We start from the raw sequence: 24,065 nt of genomic DNA on the forward strand, positions 1-24,065 counted from the left end.
ATATTATCGCCCAGCCCTAGTTTAGTTGGTCTGGATTCACTCTTACTAACTTTCACTCTTAATAACTTTCAGCATTGTGTTGTCACATTTAGCTTAGTGGTATAGACTTGTCTATTCAAATAATTCCATTTTACTGCGTTTGTTTTCCGAAGGAAGCCACAGACACCAGGCTCGATTCATGTCGTGGCGTGCGGGAATAGGCATTGAGAGCGGATGAGTTGATGGTTTTGTGCTTGTGTATTTGCAGTTGAGGATCACTGTAGGTGTGCTTGAAGGACATTATTCTTTCTGTAGTGTATTTAAAAAGCAGAAAAAACACTGGTAGGTCTAGTTTCACTTGAAAAAGTCCTTTTAAAATGGTACAGAAAATGGAAATACTTTTTGTTGCTACAAAAGATTATCGCTGCCTTTTTAGCCGCAGGCTTTGGAATAACTGTAAATATGACTTGCCGACTTAAGCTTTATTTCCAAACCATTTATAACTTTCACGTGATTAAATTGAACTGTTATTAAGTGTCTTTGTATACACCCTGCAATTTAACTTCTCGACTCACCCGCAGGTCATCCAAGATGTAAATGAGTTTGTTTCTTCATCAGATTTGGAGAACTGTAGCATTGCATCACTGTCTCACCAATGAATCCTCTGCAGTGAATGGGTGCCGTCAGAATGAGAGTCCAAACAGCTGATAAAAACATCACAATAATCCACAAGTAATCCACACCGCTTCAGTCCATCAGTTAATGTCTTGTGAAGCCAAAAGCTGTGTGTTTGTAAGAAACAAATGCATTATTAAGACATTTTAACTTTCAACTATTACATCTGGCCAACATATTAGTCAATAATTCATAATAACGCTTCCTCCAGTGTTGTCCTCTTACATCGAAATCCACCAACACATTTGTTTTGGCTTGTAAACTGTGCTTAATCTGTGCAGATTTCTCTCCTGGTTCAGACAAGATGACTTTTCAGTGGAATAAGTGTTGTTCTAGATAGAGGAGAGTATTTCAGCCAGAAGCAACAGTTTAAAATATGAAAAACATCCTGATTGATTTGTTTTCACTTCACAAGATGTTAATTGATAGACTGGAGTGTTGTGTATTAATGTGATGTTTTTATCAGCTGTTTGGACTCTTATTCTGACGGCACCCATTCACTGCAGAGGATCCACTGCTGAGCAAGTGACGCAATGCTACATTTCTCCAAATCTGATGAAGAAACAAACTCATCTACATCTTGGATGAGCTGTGCGTGAGTACATTTTAAGCAATTGTTCGTTCTTGAGTCAACCATTTCTTTAATTTAGTTTTTTATTCAGTTGTGTGCCGCCATAGTTGTTTTAATAAATAAAATTGGTGTTAAGTAAGCAGCCGCAAAGACAAAACGTGTTCAAACTGCTGTTGGGCTGCAGATCTTGGAGTAAATATTCGCTTTGGCTTTTTTCCAGGTCAAATTAAATCAGACATTGTTTAATATTAGTGTTTACAGTACAATGTATAGTTGGTTTAGTATTGCATATGTATACTACCACTTAAAAGCTTTGGATTATGTTCTTAGTTAATATTTTCAGTATCGTACAGGGATTATACTCTGCCTAAAAATGGCAAATTAAATCTTGTTTTATCTTTGTTGCCACATCTTGTCTAGATTCACTATCCATTCAATTTCAGAAATGTTAGTTTGGTCAATGCTTACATTTTTCCATCATTATATAAATTGTTTTCAAACTTTTGACTGGTGGTGCATATAAACCAGCTGCTTTTTTTAACAGCATCAGGAAGCCCTGAATTACAGCAGGTGAAACCTGTGTGCTTGTATGCTTATTTTCAGAAGCAATGATAGGATTGTGCATTTATTCATTTGTTATGATAATAAGGGAAGCAATGTTAAGTTGTATTTTGGTTTGATGCCTAATGCTTGAATCAGTTGTGGAAGCCTTTTCAAACCTGCAGAGGGAGCTGTAGACAGACTATTCATGAGCCTTCATAAATTCCTTTTTTTTTTTTTTAACTATGTAATTGTAAATATTTATTTTATTTATATGCTTTTTTTTTGCACAATGTCGATTTGTCAATGTGGTGTTGATGCACAGTCAAGAAATGACTGAAAGCATTATTTATTTCTGAAAAGTATCACTAAAGTTACACAGATAAAATGTTCTTTGTTTTCTTGCTTCTGATTCTTTCCACTTTGAAACCATAATGAAGCTCTACTTTATACTTGAAAATCCCATTGTCTTGTCAGGCATTCATTTAGGGGGAAATAAATAAATAAATAAAAATCATGGTTAAGTCAAGGTAATGGTAGGGGAAGAGCAGTGTGCGTTTCCTGGTAAACTAAGATCTAGATATGAGTTCAGTGTTCACGGGATGATGCTGCATCATACAGTATATTATTAAAAGGATCGTTCATCCAAAGAGGAAAACTCAGTCGTTTACTCACCCTCATGTCATTCCAAACCTGGTTTTATTCTGTTAAACGAGATATTTTAAAAGAAATGTCTCAGTGTTGAGCGTTCATCAAAATATAACAACATGAGGGTGAGGAAATGATAACAGAATTTTATTTTTAGTTGAACTATATCTTTAATGAATGGCGTATTGGTCATAAATTATGAAGTCATATTCAATTATTCCACTCAACCTAGATGAATGATCATGTTTGAAATGTAATTCACAGACTATTCCAGAAATGTTTTTTTATTTTTTATTATTATTATTTATTATTATTATTATTAAGTATCCTGCTGTCCACAAATCCCCCATTAACAAATAGAAAAAAAAAAGTTTCATATTACTATTATCCAAGGGGAGGGGTAGGGGATATAATTAATATGTAAACAAACAAAAAAAAATCTAATCAGATTGTTTTATCTAAAGACAATAATAATAATAATTATTAGTAGTATTATTATGTAAAAAAAAAAAAAAAAATTCTAAATCCTGTGTCCACAAACCTACCAAGAAATAGAAAAAAAAAAAAAAGTAAAAAATCTGATTTATATTATCTGAGGACAAAAAATTAAGAAAATAATAATTATGATGATTATGTAAAAAGAAATCTAAATATTTTGTTGTGTCCACAAAACCCGTATCAACAAATAGAAAAAAAGTTTCAGATTTCTATTATCTGAAGACAAAATCAAATTAAATAAATTCAATAACAACAACAACAATACTACTACTACTAATAATAAATAATTTAACATAATGCAAAGTTAAGATTAACATGGTCACAGCCATTTAATAAATATGTTAAGACATTGTTTAGTGACTTTTATGATTGAGAAAAAATTAAGGTCAAATATTTTAGTTAAATTAGTGGACTTTAACAGGACTTTTACGTCCCCTCAAATCCTTTAGAAAACAAACAAAAAAAAGAAAGCCTTGTTTGTAGCCCACTGGCTTTAGTCCATTGCTCAGATGGCCAAAACTAACCTGATGCAGTTAATGACATTGTTTGAAACCCATAATCCACATCTTGATCTGCAGCATAAATGACTGAGATGAACATGTAAATATTAGGATTATGTGATTTAAGTCAATATAACGTGTAAATCCCCACAGACTACAAATGGCCACACTCAAATATTGGAGGTATATGATTTCACCAGAGCCTTGGCTGAGTAACAGTACTCTAGCTGTATAAATTCAACAAGCTACTAAATCCCCGACCTGATTTTCATGATTAAATATTTGTAAATCTGTACGAATGATTGGAAGCGACTTGCTGAATTTTCCACTGCAAACAAACAGACGATATCAGTGAAAAGATGTCACCAATCTGACAACAGTTCTTTTCTTCAGATAAAATAACTTTTATTTCACAAAAATATAGACCGAGGAATAATAAAACAGCTTATGTTGTACAGAAAAAAAAAAAATACTATGTACATTTACTGCGGACGCCCTTCCCTTATTTGACAGGCAACAGTAGTCCAATCTAACGAATACATCTGGATTTGACATCATGCATGCAACATTATAAAAAATGCAGAGAGGAAGCGGGAAATATACGCAATTTTACTCCAAGAACCTGTCTCCGTCCTGCCAGTAACAGATGATTGCTGATCGATTGGCTTGTTTGCTTTGGTTGGTTTTTCTGGAATCGTGCATCAGGTTCCTTCAGCGCCAGATTGAATTTCTCTGATGCAAGACTTGATGGTCAGTGTGGAGTGACTGAAACACACAGCTGTTAATGAGTGCGTTTACAGATGGAATCATACCACAGAGGTCTAAAAATAAAGAGAAATCGGCGGTAAGAAAATATTTTCAGCGTGTTACAGTGTTCAGACGCTTTGCTGAAGCCGTTCTCAACTGGTCATGACCGATAAATTAGATCCAGCAAAACCATACAATTGTGCATATTGTAGACGCTAGCATAATTAGATACCAAATTGCATGGCACACAATAAAAAAATTAAATAAAAAAAGAAAAAATTACGAAATATATATTAAACAATTTGTGAAGTTTATTTATATGGCTCCCAACGCATTGAAAAGTTAATATTGTGTTGTTGTGCCTGAGCAGTGTATGGCTATATTTTTGTTTACTTTGTGTGATAAAGAATTTAGGTCATTGCTGTATAATTAAAAAAAAATGTAAAAATTTTAAACTGGGGGAAAAAAATATATATATATATATATATATTATTATTATTAATATTTATCAATTATTCTACAATGTAGGCCTTATGCTGTTAAAAATGAAATACATTTAAAAATAAAATAAAATACATTTAAAACTGAAAAAAAAAAAAATAAATAAATGGAATATTCTATATTATTACCAAATTTTGGATTCCACCTTTTTTATCAATTTGTTTTCTTTCAATAATCACAGGCTTGATATTTCTTTTTGGAACTGATTGCTCGTAGGTCTTGCTGATCTGGGCTCATGCACAGTTTTTTTTTGGATAATTTTGGCAATGTTCACTCAAAAACTGATTCCATCATACACTGATGCATAAGCTCAGATCAATGAGGTCTACAAGCAATCTGTTGCAAAAATAAACACAAAGGCTGTGAAATAAACACAAAGGCTGTGATAATTGAAACAAGTTGACAAAAAGATTGAATCCAATATTTGGCAATAACAATAAATTTATAAGCAATTTTTTGTAGGATGGCCATTTTTGTATTTTGGGTGGGAAATAAATCCCAAAATGATCAATTTTTGGGGGGAGGAAATTGTTATATCCTGTATGAGCAAAGTCAGCAAGTTTTAGTCCAATGCAATAGCATTAAAGTAGCATTTTTGGGAAAAAGAAAATCCTTTCCAGGTCAAAATGACTGGAACACAACATGAGGGTTAGTACTGCATCGGACGTCCCATTTAAAATCTGAGTCCTGAAACAAAACCAGTTGAGAACCAGCAATTTACTGTATGCTGCTGATCATCATGTCAATCAAATCCAAAATTCAGCCTAAATTAACACATACTCTCACACGCAGGACTTTAATCAAAGCAGGGAAAGTAGAATATATGACCAAGAGTATAGTCTCAAATATGACTGACAAAACAAAACCCTTTTTTCTTACATTGGAAAATGATTTATGCATACAGTAAATGATTCACTGTTCAGTCACAATCTATCTTAAAGTGAAGTATTATCAGAGCACCAATCTCACAGACCACGTGCCAAGCGAATACTACAAAAACACAAATCATCTTGCTGATGAAACAGGCAAAAATTTTAAGGCACACGAACGGCAGAGGTTATGAGCAAATGGTGCAAAAATGCATGAAGAAAAAACACATGGCAAACATCTTCAATGAATTATCAGAATTATCAAGAAGAAATAATCACAGTGACATCTTTTCAAAAATCCAAAAACTAAAAACTCAATTATTTTTAGTTGAACTTTTGGTCTTTAGTGTTAACAAGAAACCCAAAATTAATATATAATTTGGTGCAAAAGCCAGAATAGGAATTTGTATTTTTTTTTTAGAATGTGATATAAAAAATAACATTTGATCCAAAAAACAAAAAGGTACCTATGGAAGCTTTTTTTTTTTTTTTCCTACCACCAGAAAAAATGAAAAATATTTATGTATTAATTTATTCATTCTGATTTTTTTCCCTCACAAATCTGAGTTTGAGTTTATATCTCACAATTTTGACTTGTGATACTTTATAAAGTTAGAATTGCAAGATATAAACAGAATTGTAAGATTGTAAAATAAATAAATTAAACAAATATCAGAATTGTGAGATATCTTCAGTTCCAAGAAGTTGGAATTGTGAAATATAAACTTGCAATTAGATCTTATGTTTTTTTTTGTTTTTTTTACCGAAAATTTTGAAAATGTAAAAAATAAATAAATAAAATTGCGAGATTAACAAAAGTCTCAATTTATTTATTTTTTTTAATTTTTAAATTAAAAAAAAAAAAGCTTCCATAGATACATATTCCAGACTTGACATTAACCATTGCATGTCTTTCTTTGGACAACGTTCCTTATTTTTGTTTGTTTGTACCTATAGGAAGGATATGCATACTAAAATTTTATAATTCGAATAAAATCATATATTTTAAAAGAATTACAAAAACGCATGCATCGAGCTTTATGTCACTGGAGAGCAAATGTACAACAGAACAGTATGCTGTATACAAACTATTATACAATATAACTGCATAAATGTATAACAATATCGTTTTATAGATGAGCTTCAATAGAATTTAATATTGTGAATATCTACTAGCTTCAACATAGAAACAATCAGCTTTAATCACCTTACAAATGTGACACTGTAAGACTGATTTACATTCATGTCTCGATTCAATGCAGAGAAAATGCCGAAAAAGTCCAGAGAAACGAAATGCATTTATCGCATTGAAGTCCTGTTTTGTTGAACACCAGCTCACCCAAAGTTGCGAGTTCGTAACCGACGCTGGCGTTTACTGTCAAGACATGAACTCCGAGGCTGATGTTATGATGAAATGCATTTTACAGGAGTTTATTACCGAGAACTCAATGCTTTAGATGCCACATCTGGTGGGGAACTAACCAGACGAAGCCAATCAACTGCAGATGTGTCCACCTGTTTCTGAGAAGAAATCTCGCAGGAAGACAGACAAAGCAGTCTTTGTCTCTCCCCAGAAAGACCACGCTTCCTTCGCTGGAGCGCCGAGACAGCCAACCTTCTGTCTTCCAAAGATAGCAGCTGTCTAAAGGGTACAGAGTGTCTTTTTCGCCACTTTCTCCGTAATGCCCCGTATGCTGCGCGTGTCCGGCCAAATGCTGAGCCTTTCACAGCACTGCGTGTGTCAGAAGTGGAGTCCAGTGGAGTTGCGGGGAATATCGGAAGGAAAAGAGCAATACAAAAATATGTTTTTCATTGTCCAAGAATTTGCTGTGAAAGGAGAAGAGTAAAGGAGGAAGGAAATCCTTGTGTTTTTCCATTGCATTGTGCTACATTGGAGACTGTACATGTTCACAGTTCACGGGACTCAGAGCCCATCCTCTGAGAGGCCGAGAGGAGAGGAGAGGAGAGGTGGATTGTGGGTAATGCAGTCTGTCAGTGGTGCTGATTCCCTATACTGATGCCCTATGAGGGCCGAACTGAAGACGGCCAACTTCTCAAATCTAGAGGTAAACAACAAAATTAAACTCTTTTAGAGCAACAATACAGGTAGTGTGTTGTATATATGTATATTTGCTGTATATTTTATATTTGCTTTGAACATGGTATTTATATTGTCCTAAAACTTCTGTTACAATAATTACAACAACAATAATAATAATAATAATAATAATAGCGATAATAATAAATAAATAAATAACATAAAATAGAACAAAAATTGGAACAGTTCATGCAAAAATACAAATTTTATAATCACGTATCCACCCTTATGTCTTATGAAGCATGAATGCAGTTTTTTTTTTTTTTTTTTTTTTTTTAAATAAAACTAAATAAATAACAGCATACATACTTGGAATAACATGAGAGTGAGTAAATAATGACAATGTTCATTTTCATTCAACTATTAATTATTACATCATGTGGGAGAGTCAGGAAGATTACAGGCTAATATAGAGCAGACGTCTCTCATATAAATCATCATGTTTACATCTTCACATTTTCCCACTTGAGTCACAAATTCAGATCTAAAGACGAATGAAAAGTCGCAAAGTTCAAAGTGAACAGATGCTGTTTACGTCTATGTCTTCAGTTTTTTGCTAGACTAATTTACAACATTCAAATCTCATATAAAGTAGACTGTAAGTTAGCTATTACTGTAAATGAATCATGTGCTATAAACCACAGTTTTGTCCTAATCAATAGCTTCACGGTTTTTATGAGGTATGATTTTCACTCCTCTTTGAGAGCTCCTCTCACATACGACCTCATTCATTCAACACCAGCAAAACCAATTTATATCAATCATAGATAAAACCATTCCTATGTAAATTCAGTTCCATGTCAATCACTAAGCTCCGCCCCCTTTGTTAACGTAACTCACTTAAACGAACAGAATGAGCCGTTTCTATAATGCGTTCACTATTTTAATGTGAACTCTTTAGCTGCTATTGGCATTAACATGACAAATTGATATTTTAATCACTTAAAGTTAAGTTATTTGTGTTATTTTAAAAATAGGTGTCTATTTTGAACAACTTGGCTGAGGTAGGATGCAAAATAAATACAGAAACAGAGATATTTGTCTTGACTCGATTGTAAATGACTGTCTCCACACCAGTCCTGTGGTCTATCTGCAAACCACATTAAACTACGCTACAGACAGAGTGCGCTATTTAAAAGCAGCGACTCAACAACAACATAAACAACACACTTGCCCGTTGACCACGGTTTACAAACAATAAAACATCTCAAGTCGCTAATATTACTTATTCAGAATTATCGGATTAAGCTGTTTCTTGTTCAGAGCCGCAAGATGCCAAAACATTTCTAATGTCAAGCATCAGCAGTGACTATTATATTCCATACACACCCGAAACAATCATTTAGGGGATACACTCCCACATTTATATGCTGTTCTCACTCTCAAAATTTGCAGTGTGTATGTGACCTTTTGATGTTTTCCATTCAGAATGGATATTCTTGAATCTAAGGAAAAGTCTAGTAGTCTAGTTGGTTTTGTTGACTGCATTTTTGACAGTTTGTTTTCTGAGCAGTAAAAATAGAGGACATTCAACCAATGATATATTCAAAGTATCAACATAGTAGCCATAAATGGATCGTTTAGCATGCTTTCTCTTCCAGACTGTTTAAACTGAGATGGGCCAATTGCCAAAACAGCAGACGTAGGGAATGACAAAATGGAGACGGACTCCTGCGCCAGCTTACTTTAGATCGGTATGGACTTCATCTTCACCATGGAAGTCAGTTCGTGTTTCTTCACATTGTCCTGTTTTCTTTGTCTGACCCTATAAAGGGAACAATTAAGAGATCAGATAACAGATTGTCTCATGTCGCTAATTGTTGCAAACTGTTTGCATGGATTTAGTTATGAAATGTAGATAAATGTAAATGAAGCACAATTTTTACCGTAGAAGTGTGATGATAGTTAATAAAACAGCCACCATGACCGCTGCAAACAGCCCCAACAAAATCAAAAGTCCGAGGCTTCCGTTCTGGTGTAATGATGAATCTGAGGCAAAAACAAAACACACACACACAAAAAAATTGCATTAAACAAAACAATGCACGCGCGCACACATGCACAAAACAACACAACATAAAACACAAATAAAACAATAGAAAAAAACATAAACAACACAAAACGCAAACAAATGAAACTATACGACACAAATAAACAAAACACAAAAAACAATACAACAAAAACAACACAACACAAACAAATAAAACAACAAAACAGCACAAAACAAAAAACAACAACAGAAAAAACAAAACGACAAAGCACAAATAAATAAAACAACACAACACAAAAACAAAACAAAAAAACAATACAACACAAAACACAACGCAAAATAAGTAAACAAAACACAAAAAGAAAACACACAATTAAAACAAACAAAAACATTACAACACAAAAGACAAGTGAATAAAACACAAATAAACAAAACAAACAAAAAAAATGATGCAAATATTTAATGAAAAACAAAAAACAGAAACAAAAACAAAAATACAATGCAACAACAAAAATAAACAAAATAAAACAAAAACAATTAAAAGCAAAACAAAAATAAAATAAAACAAAGAAAATGAGACAAATATTTAGTGATTGTACATTTTTGTAAATATTACTGTTATAGCATTTCTAAAACTAGTTAAAAAAGAAAGAAAAAGTAACAAACAAACTAGATGAGCCTTGAGAAAGAAATATTCAATCAATCAATCAATCAATTATCAATTTATACAGCCCGTTACAACACTCAAGGTGAACCAAAGTGCTTTCCAACAAAAAAAGAGCAATAAAAGCAAAAATATAAGCCAACAACAAAAAATTACATTAAACACACAAAAATGTCACAACATTGCTAGATATCAAAAGCCAGTCTATATAAATGAGTTTTAAGCTTAGCTTTACAAAGGCCCAGGTCAATAATGGTGCGCATATCGGGGGGAAGCTTATTCCAGAGTCTGGGCCCAGCTACAGAAAAAGCCTGATCACCCCAGTGTTTGTACCGTGACCTCGGGACTTCCAGCAAAAGTTGATTTGTTGACATAAGAACCCTGTTTGGCTGACGAAAAGCCAGCATCTCAGTTATATACAGTGGAGCAAGGCCATTGAGAGCTTTAAAAACAAACAATACAATTTTAAAATCAACTCTAAAAGAAACTGGAAGCCAATGGAGTGAATAAAGAATTGGGGTCATGTGCTCACATTTACATTTGTTAGTTAAAAGACAGGCCGCAGCATTCTGCACCAGCTGAAGGCGATTGAGGGATGACTGAGAGACACCAACATAAAGTGCGTTACAGTAGTCAAATCTTGAACTGATAAAAGCATGAATAGCTTTCTCAAGGTCAGAGCGATTCAAAAAAAGGTTTGACCTTGGCCAAAAGACGTAGCTGAAAAAAACTAGCTTTAACCACACTGTCAATCTGTTTATCAAATTTCAGGCTACTATCAAAAGTCACACAGAGATTTCTGACAGTTGGTCCAAGCTTGGAAATCAGCGCATCAAAGTCAGAAGTTACAGACTCGCCAGATAAAATATATTCAGTTTTTTCCTCATTTAGGTGAAAGAAATTTTACTCTTAACCATAATTTAATGTCATTAATGCAATCAATTAGCGACCCAGCTGCGTCAGCATTTTTTGGTCTCATAGGCAAATAAATTTGCAAATCATCAGCATAGCAGTGAAAAGCTATATTATGCCTAGCTATAATGGACCCGAGAGGCAGCATGTAAAGTGAAAATAAAACGGGCCCGAGAATAGAGCCTTGTGGCACCCCGCAAGAGAGAGAAGTGGTGGAGGAGGACGAGTCCCCAATCACTAGAGAAAAGGTTATGTTAGTCAAATATGACGAGAACCACTGAAATGCAGTACCCTGAATGCCAACAACATGATTAAGGCGAGACAGAAAGACTTCATGGTCCACTGTATCAAAGGCCGCCGTGAGATCAAGTAGCACTAGAATAACAGGGCACTTAGCATCAACAAACCGAGCAATATCGTTGTGCACCTTTAACAGTGCAGACTCAGTGCTATGTCGCAATCTGAATCCAGACTGAAAATTCTCAAAAATAGAGTTACTTTCTAAAAAAAGAATGTAATTGTATAAAAACAACTTTTTCTAAAACTTTTGAGAGAAAGTATTAATTAAATATTAATTAAAATAATATGTCCAGCTTTATTTACTTCCTAAGGTGATTCAAAGTTATTTCATTTAAACCGATTTTTGGTTTGCCTCAAAATTATGTCTACAATCATAACCATCCTCATTTTTGCCATCTTTAGCATACAGCGCTCCAGAAATGAAGACATTCTTGTGTGAGCAAAGCTTTTATGCTTCAGTTAGTCCAGGCAAAGGCTAGATACTCTGAAGAGCTCAAAAACCTGATTTATTTTTTTAGTCATTACATAATGTACCTTCACACATTCATCAAAAAAAAAAAAAAAAACTCTTTGTCGGAGTACTTCATGAATCAAATACACAAACTTCATTCCAGTTTTGAGCTGATAAATATGACTCCTGCAGTCGTACAGAGTGTTCACATGCTAGATGAGTGGTTATAAATAACTGGCCTGGAAACAGTTAGCTAATGAAGAGCAGACTGAGTCATGCTGGTCTGCCACATGACTGCATTAGGGAAGACAGGCATGCTTTGATTGGTCAGAGCCAGATGATGGGGAAAACTCCGCCCACCACAAACAAGTCCAAACCATCTGGATAACGCTTAGGGGTGAAAAAAAACTCTGGCTAAGATCTCAAAAGCATCTGATACTTTGTGTTTAATCTGTGAATGCGTATAACGATCCCTGCCAAAACCTCTCACTTATATGAGTGGAAAGATAAACTGTCAAACAAAGCTGCCATTTGAACAAAATTCTTTGAATTCCTTCAATTTACGGAGTATGAAATTTCAAGCAAATACCTGGAGACTTGTCTGTTGTCCTCACTGGAAATGACAAGTTGAAAAATGGAAAGCTAAAATCCATCGGCTCTTCTGTTGGCTCTTCCCAAGGCTCTAAAATTGCAAAACAAATATAATTATATATTAGAGATGCACGGATGAACTCAAAACTCAGTGTGTGTGTGTTCACTGCTGTGTGTGTGCACGTTGGATGGGTTAAATGCAGAGCACGAATTCCGAGTATGGGTCACCATACTTGGCCATATGTCACTTCACATATTCATATTCACACATTACATATTCACATATTCATATTCACACATTCACACATCACATATTCACATATTCATATTCACACATTCACATATTCAAAAGTCACCCGAATCTGCTGCTTCAGATAAATGATATAAAATAAATTACACCTATATTTTTCTCTGATTTAGATAACCGACCCGACCCGCACCCGATCGTCACATTACAATCATTCCAATTAGACTAATTCTTAGTTTTGCACGATGATATGATGAATGGATGATTCATTTTTAACAACAGATTCAGTGATGTGAGAGGTGATCTGCGCATCACGTCTGCCGCGCATTACGGCTCCGACACGGCCACCGGAGCTGATCACGGTCGCTCTAGTAAAGTCAATGCTTGTGTTTATACCCATAGATATGTATATACTGTATATTATACCAGCCACAGCACGCGGCACTTTTCAGAAGCATCCCAGAATTTCGTGGTCTCGTGAGTCTTGCTTCGTTCCTGGTGTGTTTTGTCACCGCGTGGAGGACGGAACAAAACGTTGTTGGAGCCGTAAGGGGTAACGGTAATAGGTTGATAATAGGATGCTTTTAAATGAACATTTAATTAAAAAACAAAAGTTCTTCTTTGGCCAGATTATAGTCTACACTTTCTTAATAGCATAAACACACGCTTTACTCCATTCAAACTTTATCTGGAATGTCACTGCAACTTCCCGAACAGGCGAACACACACAAAAATGAAATCCGTGTGTCTGTCTGCCTGATAAAAAAATGAATTTAAAACACGTTCATATTTTAGAGAATATTTGCATGACTAATGATTTATCTCATCCACCCGCGACCCACCCACAATTAATTAGAATGTATTTTTTTAATACATGACCCACCTGACCCGCGGATTACCCACAGGCCCCGCGGATACAACCATCTGCACATCACTATTATATATATATTTCTATTATATATATTTATACTACCTCTGAATTATTCATGACCAGTTCTGCTCAAAAGTCATGTCAGAATAAGTTTTCCTCAACAGTTTTCCCCTTGACGATCCAAAGCTTATCATTTCATTTACTTTCCCTCATTGGACAGTATGCATTTTGCTGGACAAAACATTACTCTGCTGCTAGGTTTTTATTGTACTGCAAAACTGATGTAAACAGACAGCTGAATCATAGTCCATGGTGTGCTACTCAACCACAAGACATCTTTCATTAAATTAAATTTTTTTTTTTTAAATTTAAAAACAATTCTGAACATGAGTGGCCAACATCCAAATATAATTATCTTCCTTTATTAGATTTATCAGATGTCTGCCATAGAACACAGTCCAACATCCTGAAGCATCGTGCTAGCTGTGCATAATTTGATTTACTCTATTATTACATTAGCTAACTGAAGGATCTGACGGATGATGGGTAATATATAGCACTTTTAATGCACGGTACAGAAAAAAAAAAGTTCTGATTTGTACATTTATATTAATTTATTTGTGTTTGGTAGTGTGGATCACAAGTTAATGAAACGCAGACAGCCTCTTTTAAACAATTAATTAGTATATGGATGTTGATTTCACTAGACTAGTTTATTTTAAACGGCCATGTGGTGTGACAAAATTGTATTATTAAATTGGAATATTAAAAAAAACCTTTAATACTTAGGCCCCGTTTACACTAGTGCGTTTTCGTTTTAAAGCGGCGTTTTAGATTGAAAACGATCCTCATCTGAGCATGATGTTATTGTTTTCACGGTTGTCAAGGATACGCAGAGAGAATGTGGGCAGACACGCCATCGTTTTCAAAAGTCTCTGTTTTGGTCCGTTTACACTGAAACGCAACCCCGGAGTTTTCAAACTAAAACGGGGTCTGCAGCGTTTTCAAAAGTCTCCCTTTTCGACCTCGAAAACACCGGAGTAGTGTAAACGATAGGCGTAACCGTAGCAAAAGTTACGCGTTTTAAAACAAAAATGCACTAGTGTAAACAGGGCCTTAATCTTTACAATAGGGTTAATATAAAGTTAACTACATTAGTTATTATGAACTAACTAAATACTTCTAAAGCATTTATTAATCTTAGTTAATGTCAACATTTACTAATTATTAATTAATTATTAAAATCAAAAGTTGTATATTATTAGACTTAGTCAAACATTTACAATGAACAGTTGTATTTTGTATTAACTAACATTAATAAAGATTAATAAATACTGCAATAAATGTATGGCTCATTGTTAATGATGTTAGTTAATGCATTAACTAATGTTAACTAATATGTGCTTTATAAGTACTAATAAACAGCCAATATGTTAGTAAAATGCATGATAATTAGCAAATAGTTAATAGTGAGATTTGGTCCCTAAACTAAAGTGTTGCCATCTCATTAATATGAGCTCAATGAAAAAATGCATGCATCTTAATTATAATAGAAACTGAAAAATGTTGTCTAAGATTTCTACACATATAAACATTACATTATATTTACATTTAGTCATTTAGCAGACACTTTTATCCAAAGCGACTTACAAATAAGGACAATGGAAGGAATCAAAATCAACAAAAGAGCAATGATATGAAAGTGCTATGACAGGGGTCGCCAAACTTGTTACTGGAGGGCCAATGTCCTGCAGAGTTTAGCTCCAACCCTAATCAAATACACCTGAACCAGCTAATCAAGGTCTTGCTTGGTATACTTGAAACTTCAAGGCAGGTGTGTTGAGGCAAGTTGGAGTTAAACTCTGCAGGAAACCGGCCCTCCAGGACTGAGTGTGGTGACCCCTGTGCTATATCAAGTCTCAGTTAGCTTAATGCAGTACAATTAGCAAGGTTATTTTTTAATATATATATATATATATATATTTTTTTTTATTTATTTATTTTTATTATATAATAAATAAAAAGAAAACAGATAGAATAAAAAAAGAATAGAGCAAGCTATTGTTAGAAGCCTTTTTTGTTTTTCTTAATTGTATAATAAATAAAAAATAAATAAAAAAATTAAAAAAAATTAAGAAAACAAGCAGTTAGTAAATGAATAGAAAGTCTAAAGTCTTTTTACTTTCTTTTTTAAGAATAGAATTAGAATAGAGAGTGCAACAGATAGAGGGTCCATAAAGATGGAAGAGATTTGTTTTTAGCCGATTCTTGAAGATGCTCGTATTGGGTTGGGCAGGTCATTCCACCAGGAAGCAACATTTAATTTATTAGTCTGTGAAAGTGATTTCGTGCCTCTTTGGAATGGCACAATAAAACGACGTTCACTTGCAGAACGCATAACATAAGTCTGAAGTAATGAATTTAGGTAAAGGGGTGCAGAGCCAGTGGTGGTTTTGTAGGCAAACATTATTGCCTTGCATTTTATGCGAGCAGCTATTGGTAGTCAGTGCAAATTGATAAACAGAGGTGTGATGTTCATTCTTTTTGGCTCATTAAAAATTAATCTTGCTGCCGCGTTCTGGATTAATTGTAAACGTTTGATAGAACTGGTTGGAAGACCTGCCAAGAGAGCACTGCAATAGTCCAGCCTGGACAAAACAAGAGCTTGACCAAGGAGTTGTGAAGCATGTTCCGAAAGAGAGGGCCTAATCTTCTAGATGTTGAATAAAGCAAATCTGCAGGACTGGGCACTTTTAGCAATGTGGTCTGAGAAAGTCAGCTGATCATCAATCATAATTCAAAGGTTTCTGTCTGTTTTTGAAGGAGTTATGGATGATATGCCTAACTGGATGGTTAAATTGTGATGAAACGATGGGTTTGATGGAACCACAAGCAGTTCTGTCTTAACAAGGTTGAGTTGAAGGTGATGGTCCTTCATCCAGCATGAAATGCCAGTTAGACAAGCTGAGATGTGAGCAGGTATTGTCGGATCATCAGGATGAGAGGTAGAGTTGAGTGTCATCAGCATAGCAGTGATATGAAAAGCCATGTTTCTGAATGACAGAGCCTTGTGATGCCATGTAGACAGAGAAGTGGTCCAAGAACTGAGCCCTGAGGCACCCCATTGGTTAGATGTTACCTATCTGAGAGGTAAGACTCAAACCACTGGAGTGCGGTTCCTGACATGCCCTTTGTCAATAGGGTTGACAGGAGGATCTGGTGGTTAACCATGTCAAAAGCAGCAAACAGATCCAGCAAGATAAGTATTGAAGATTTGGAATCCGCTCTTGCCAGTCTTAGGGCTTCAACAACTGAGAGCAAGGCAGCCTCGGTCAAATGTCCACTTCTGAAACCAGACTGGTTGCTGTCGAGGAGGTTGTTCTGTGTGAGAAAGGCAGAGACTTGGTTGAACACAGCTCGTTCAAGTGTTTTTGCAATGAAAGGAAGAAGGGAAACCGGTCTGTAGTTCTCTAAAAGAGATGGGTTAAGGGTGGGTTTCTACGAGCCTGTCCAAAATGCTGAGGGAAAAACACCAGTGTGAAGAGATGTGTTAATGATGTGAGTGAGTGCAGGTACAACTGCTGGAGAAATGGCTTGAAGGAGATGAGATGGAATAGGATCAAGCGAACAAGTAGTAGGATGATTAGAAAGGATGAGTTTGGAGACTTCTGCCTCAGAGTGAAGAGAAGGATGTGAATGAGTGTATGCTTGCTGGTAATATGTGCTTGACAGATTGTGGTGTGGAAAATTGTGCACTGATGGTTTTAATTTTATTAATGAAGAATGTGGCAAAGTCGTCAGCTGTTAGAGTTGATGGAGGAGGACAAAGGAGGGAGGAAAATGTTTTAAAGAGCATGCGAGAGTTAGACGAATTGTTAATTTTGTTATGATAGTATGTTCTTTCAGCAGTGGAGACATTAGCAGAGAAGGAAGAGAGGAGTGGCTGATACACATTAAGGTCAGTAGGATTTTTCTGATTTGTGCCATACCCTTTCAGCAGCCCTGAGCTTATAACGATGTTCGTGGAGAACATCAGACAGCCAAGGGGCAGAAGGGGTGGTACGGGCTGGCCTGGAAGACAAGGGGCAGACAGTGTCTAAACAAGATGTAAGAGTGGAGCAGAAAGTATCAGTAGTGCTGTTAGCATCAAAAGAAGCTAACTGTTTAGGGGGAGGAAGCAAAGATGAAACCATAGCAGATAGCCAGGAGGGTGAGAGTGAGCGTAGGTTATGTTGAAAGATGACCTGTGGAGGGGTTTGTGTTGTGTCAGGAACCATGTTGAGGTTAAGAGTGAGGAGGAAGTGATCCGAGGTGTGCAGTGGAGTAACCGGTACATGATCAGTGGAGCAGTGTCATGTGTAAATAAGGTCCAGTTGGTTGCCTGATTTGTGAGTAGCCGTAGTTAACACTCTCTTGAGATCAAAAGAGGCAAGCAGAGCGTGGAAGTCTGCAGCCTGAGGTTTATCTAGGTGGATGTTGAAGTCTCCAAGAAAAACTAGGAGAGTACCATCCTCAGAAAAGGTTGAGAGCAGCACATCTAATTCATCCAAGAAGTTACCTTGTGGTCCTGAGGGTCGATAAACAACTACAAAATTACATACAACTATTAAAATAAAAATATGATTTTCCGCTCATACCATGCCTGCCACTGGTGCATTATGCCTCTGACTGCATATTTAAATGAGACTAGTTACTGTATGTTTGTTATCGAGAGTTATTGAGTGTTTGTGCCTGTTATTGCCTATATTATGGGGACCAAATATCCCCCTTATCATAATTTAATCATTGTTAACCTTGTGGGGATATTTTTTGGTCCCCATGAGGAAAACAGCTTATAAATCACAAATGTAAAAAAGTCTGTAGTTTTGTGTGAGGGGATAGAAAATACAGTTTGTACAGTAGAAAAACCATTATGTCTATGGAATGTCCCTATAAAACACATGGAAACCAATGTGTGTGTGTGTGTGTGTGTGTGTGTGTGTGTGTGTGTGTGTGTGTTCACTCACCAATCCATGGCCGGGCCTCTACCACATGACTCCATTCACTCCACTGGCTGTGGTTGATCAGGGCATCCTGAGCTCTGATCTGGATCTGATGCAGGTGGTCCACTAGAGCGTCCATGATCTTTAGACTGGTGTTGTCCTCTGTCTCCAGCTGAGAAATGATCAACAGATATATCCACTTAACACAGGACAACACTGTAGAGACGGAGTCAGATCACTCAAAGTATTGACACTGGCAAAACTCATCAAGCATGTTGTAACTGATCTGTACTTGAGCTTGATCATATGCAAAATCTGGCATTTATATATATATATATTAGTGTTGGCAAACGATTAATCGTGATTAATCGCATCCAAAATAAAAGTTTGTGTTTACATAATATATGTGTGTGTACTGTGTTTATTTATTATGTATATATAAATACACACACATACAGTATATATTTTGGAAATATTTACGTGTATATACATTTATATATTTATATTATTATATTTTATATTATATAAAAATATATTTAATATATAAACATAACATTTTTCTTAAATATATACATGCATGTGATTGTATTTATATATACATAATAAATATACACAGTACACACACATATTATGTAAACAAAAACTTTTATTTTGGATGCGATTAATCGTTTGACAGCAATATATATATATATATGTGTGTGTGTGTGTGTGTGTGTGTGTGTGTGTGTGTGTTCTTTAATATAAAGCTTTTGGATTTTAAATGAATAAATACATACATACATACATGCATACATAAATAATCTTGCTAAATAACCAGACCATACGGTCTTGTCACCTTAAATGATGCTGTCATTCATGAAAGTCATCTGAATTTAATTGAATAATTTATTACAAAAACATTACCATTATTCTATTACAATTTTTCTATTAGTCTATACAACTATTACATTTTTGTTTTCACTTGAGGTGTTATCCCAAAAATAAATTTAGTAACAAAAATGTTAATATATATTACATTTTAAAAATATAATTAATTTTAATTTGCATTTTTTTCAGCATCATTACTCCATTCTTCAGTGTCACATGATCCTTCAGAAATCATTCTAATATGCTGATTTTCTGCTCAAGAAACATTTCTGGTTATTAGCAATGTTGAAAAAACAATTTTTGTGGCAATCATGATGCTTTTTATTTTTATTTTTTTTTAAAGATTCAATGATGAATAGAAAGTTCAAAGAACAGCATTCTTTTGAAATATATTTATTTTTTATAACCATAAATGTCTTTATGGTCATTTTTGATCAATATTAAGTTTCCTTGCTGAATAAAGTACTAATTTCTTAACACACACACACACTCACTCACTCACACACACTCTCTCTCTCCCTCTCTCTTTTCTCTTTTGAGAACACAATGCAACAGCAGTTTTGCCTGTTTTGTTTTCATTCATTTTATTATAGCAAAAACAAAAATGAGTATGTTTATAACTGGCTTGCTTCTTTTTTACTTGTCAGTTTAAGCATAAACAACCCTTACAGTGCTGCAAATACACACACACACACACAGATCTGGAGACAGCCAACATCTGGTTGTCTGATGAAAGGCCAAGCAGCCTGGTGAAAGCAGATAAGATCAGCCCATGCAGAGATGACTGTGGGGCTCTGAGATAAGACAACACTCTGTGTGTGTGTCTCTGTCTGTGTGTGTGTGTGTGTGTGTGTGTGTGTGTGTGTCTGTGTCTGTGTGTGCGCGTTCGCATGTAGAGAGGGCTGGACTACAGGACTGTTTATTGAAGACTCATATGATATGGAGGGTTGTATGTTGGTTGTAAACCAAGAAAATGACCTTTTCCTCATACAATGAAAGTCAAAAGGGGTCCAGTGTTGTTTTAGACTACAATGCATTTCATTATATTGACAAAAATATTTTCTTCTAGGTTAAATAAAGGTTTGAACAACGTGAAGGTAAGTAAATGATGACAGAACATAATCAGAATTTAAAGGGATGATTGACACAAAAAATGAGAAATCTGTCATCATTTACTCACCCTCATGTTGTTCCAAACCTGTATGAGTTTCTTTCTTCTGTTGAACACAAAAGAAGATATTTTGAAGAATGTTGGTAACCAATGTGTTGATTGACTTCCATAGTGGTAAGTAATAAAGTAAAAAATACTATGGAAGTCAATGGCTACCAACATTCTTCAAAATATCTTCTTCAACACACACATTCAATCTAATTAATAAGTTATCTAATTAATGAGGTTGTTTGTATAAGGTTCTTACTGTCGACCAGTAGCTGGAGCCGATCGGCCGGTAGCGCAGTGAGAAGGTTAAGGGAAAAGCAGGCAGCATTTCAGCCGGCCAGGATGAAGGACAACTCCACTGGACCAGTAACTGAGTGGACTGACCTTCCACCTGCAGAACTCTGACGCCCTCAGGAGGATCCGGCTTCACTGAAAGCACACAATTACAGACATACATTCTTATTACATAAAACAGAAAAACAAATTGTGAAATCAAATGCTACTCTAAAAGAAAGCCTTTTATCAGTCCTCAATACTTGTTGAGGCGGGGAAGTGGACATGTGTAAATATTAGCGATACCAGTATCGATACTGAGCTCCTGTACTCATTAAAATGCCCTGATCCCGCACGGCGGTGCAGATGCGTGAGCTCGTCGAGAATATCTCTTTCTCACAGACATAATGGCTTTATGTTAAACTTTAAGTTTGTAGTTCGGTCGGATATGTCAAAAAGAAGTAAGTAAAACAATGCACAAGTTACTTAACGGTAGGTAGGGAGAGAGAGAGAGAAAACTTTTACAAAAACTTGTAAAATACATTTTAATGGCCATAATTAAGTGTTAAAATAACCGAAGGATATACAGTCAAACCAAAAATTATTCAGAGACCAGATATAATATTTGATATTTGTTTTTCTAGTGGGTGCAGGACACTATAGTTAAGATAACCTCAGAATAACCTCAGAATAGCAAAATAAAGTACACTGTGACATATTATACCCCAAAATTCTTCATACAGTGGACTACCAGTAAAATTGATACAAATTTGAGACCAAAAATTATTCAGACTGAGTCTGGGGAAAAAATTTAAGTTCAGGTTTGCATGAACCTGGTTGACAGCACGCCCAGGAGACTACAGGCTGTCATTAAGGCTAAAAGGTAGAAAAAGTATTGATAGTTGTGTAAATATTGTCATACTAACAGCTGTCTGAATAATTTTTGGTTGATTGTAATCCCTTACATACCTTTTTATCAAAGTTATTTGACATTATCAAGCTAAATTTGTTCTGACACAGTTTAAGTCTGAGTTCCTGTCATATTTTATTACCATTTTCTAAACTATAGCGAATAAACTGTGATAATGTGAGAAATGTTGAAGGTGTCTGAATAAATTTTGGTTTGACAGTATCTATTTGACAAATGAAGTTAACCAACTAACATTATACATAGTCTTTTAGTTTTTGTACCCAATATTTTTAAAATGTACAAATACAATGAAAATATCGGTATCGGTACTCGGTATCGGCAAGTATATGGAAGCAGAATAATGACAATAGTTTTTGAAACATAAAGCATGCTGAATTCCACAAATTGAAAAAAAAGATGCATTGCAATTAACAGTGCTTGCATTTTAATGCCTTGTATTTCCAGGGCTTGCATTTTTAGGTCCTGAAATTTAACATAGTTGTTTATTTAAGCTGTGAATATTTCAATTCAAAATATTTCACACACATTTTCATAATTAAAAATTCAATAATTCATATTCACCTTCCAGAATTCACTTCCAAAATATTCAATCTGTTTAAAAATACGATGTATAATATTCAACAGGCAAATTTCAGTCATTTTATTTCACTTTCCAAATTCGCTGCCACAAATTTAGTGGTTAAAATTCGGCAGAAAATTCAGCGTTGCACATCCGGGAACCGCAGGAATAGCAGTAGAGCACCGATGCATGATCTCCAGCTGCTGTCAGCCGCTCACCAGCAGTTGCGCAAGCGGATGTTGATGAAGGCCATATGTGGATCAAGTCACTCATTTAGCGCTAGAAGTTTTGATTATCGGGGCCAGTATAAACATGTGGAAACGCTGATTGTGTGTATGTTTAATTCAACATCTACGCTGTTTCCCGTAGCCTACATATAAGCAGCTTTCTCTACCACAAAGGAGATAATAATGCTCTTTTACCCAACACTGAAGTACAGAACTAACATTACATCTGAGGAAGACATATATTGCTTTCGGTTGCTTAGTTTCTGTAACTCTGTATCATGGCTTGTGTGACACTGTGCTGTAATACTGGGGTTCCCCTCATACGTCACACTCCAGGATTCCCCAACGACACGTAACGCGCCTCAGTGAACTAATACAGTGATATAAGACCTCAGATCTCAGAATACACTTTATTGATGATTATGCGAACTAAATGGACAGTTAAGCAGATGTAGAATATGAACGAACGCGCAAGGTTTCACGCAGTTTCCCTCAGAAATCGGTTAAAGAAAACACATTACGTGGCTCAGTAGTGCACTAATACAATGACAGCTATTAGACTTGTTTGAGATGCGCCTCGCCTGAAATGTAGGCGGCTGCAGTGAGGGGAGGAGTGAAATAAACGCAGTCAAGACGGACAGTTCTGACCTCTCGAAGTGGAACAGATAGACTATACGAGATCAAAGGCGGATATCGCGTTATTCTCACTCATGTGCTGTTCTGCTAATAAATGTGATATAATTTCAGTTTTGTTGCTTTTATATGAATATAAATATGATGAACAGGACACTCAAAGTGCTTCCTATTTAATCCCATACGAAAGGCGTATTTATCATCCATTCTACTTTAATACAAACATGTATTTTAGATTTTTATAGAAATATGACAACAATCACATATCTCACACAGAGATCGCACTAGTGTTTGGGAATATTCAAGCATAATTTAAATACACAATTACATGAAATCAGATATAAAAAAAAAAAACATTTTAGCAGAGAACGCAGCATCACAGTTGTCTGAACCAATGAGTGTTAAGCTGTGTCATCAGTCAGTCACTTCCCATCGTGCTTTTGATCAGTGCAGTCGGTGGAGAGCAACTGCGCGCGACTGCTCAATCCGACACAGCCGCCTCGCCGTCGCGAGAGTTGTTTGGCACACGTCAGCATGACATGACAACAAGGCGGACATAACTCGGACACTTTTTATTTATTTATTTATTTTAAAAGATGTTTATGGCAACTATTATTTATTTGTTTTTCTCTTTATATTTGTTTTTTGTTATTGCTATTATCGAGGTATTTACTGTTTTGCATTCTGGTTGTGTATGTATTTTATTGCTTTGACTGTATCCCCTGTGAATGTTATATGTTTAATAAAAAATTTAAAATTAAAAAAAACTCAGACACTTTTCT

General features: G+C 35.2%; 1 protein-coding gene across 2 annotated transcripts in view; it reads right to left on the reverse strand.

Moving 5' to 3' along the window:
- Positions 1-3,772: 3,772 nt before the first annotated feature.
- The window catches only part of il11ra (interleukin 11 receptor, alpha), a 49,294-nt gene continuing 29,001 nt past the window's right edge, over positions 3,773-24,065 (reverse strand). Inside the window, exons 7-12 of one of the 2 annotated variants that reach the window (XM_058789025.1) lie at positions 20,920-21,089; positions 18,659-18,806; positions 12,533-12,625; positions 9,513-9,615; positions 9,312-9,391; positions 3,773-7,588 (exon numbers count right to left, since the gene is read on the reverse strand). In XM_058789025.1, the coding sequence (XP_058645008.1) occupies positions 9,313-9,391; positions 9,513-9,615; positions 12,533-12,625; positions 18,659-18,806; positions 20,920-21,089 (593 nt within the window). In that variant the 3' untranslated portion in view covers positions 3,773-7,588; position 9,312. The remainder of the gene's footprint in view (positions 7,589-9,311; positions 9,392-9,512; positions 9,616-12,532; positions 12,626-18,658; positions 18,807-20,919; positions 21,090-24,065) is intronic. The other variant, XM_058789024.1, reaches the window with a different exon arrangement.

This window comes from Onychostoma macrolepis, chromosome 10, assembly GCF_012432095.1.
Source record: "Onychostoma macrolepis isolate SWU-2019 chromosome 10, ASM1243209v1, whole genome shotgun sequence".
Taxonomy (NCBI): Eukaryota; Metazoa; Chordata; class Actinopteri; order Cypriniformes; family Cyprinidae; genus Onychostoma; species Onychostoma macrolepis.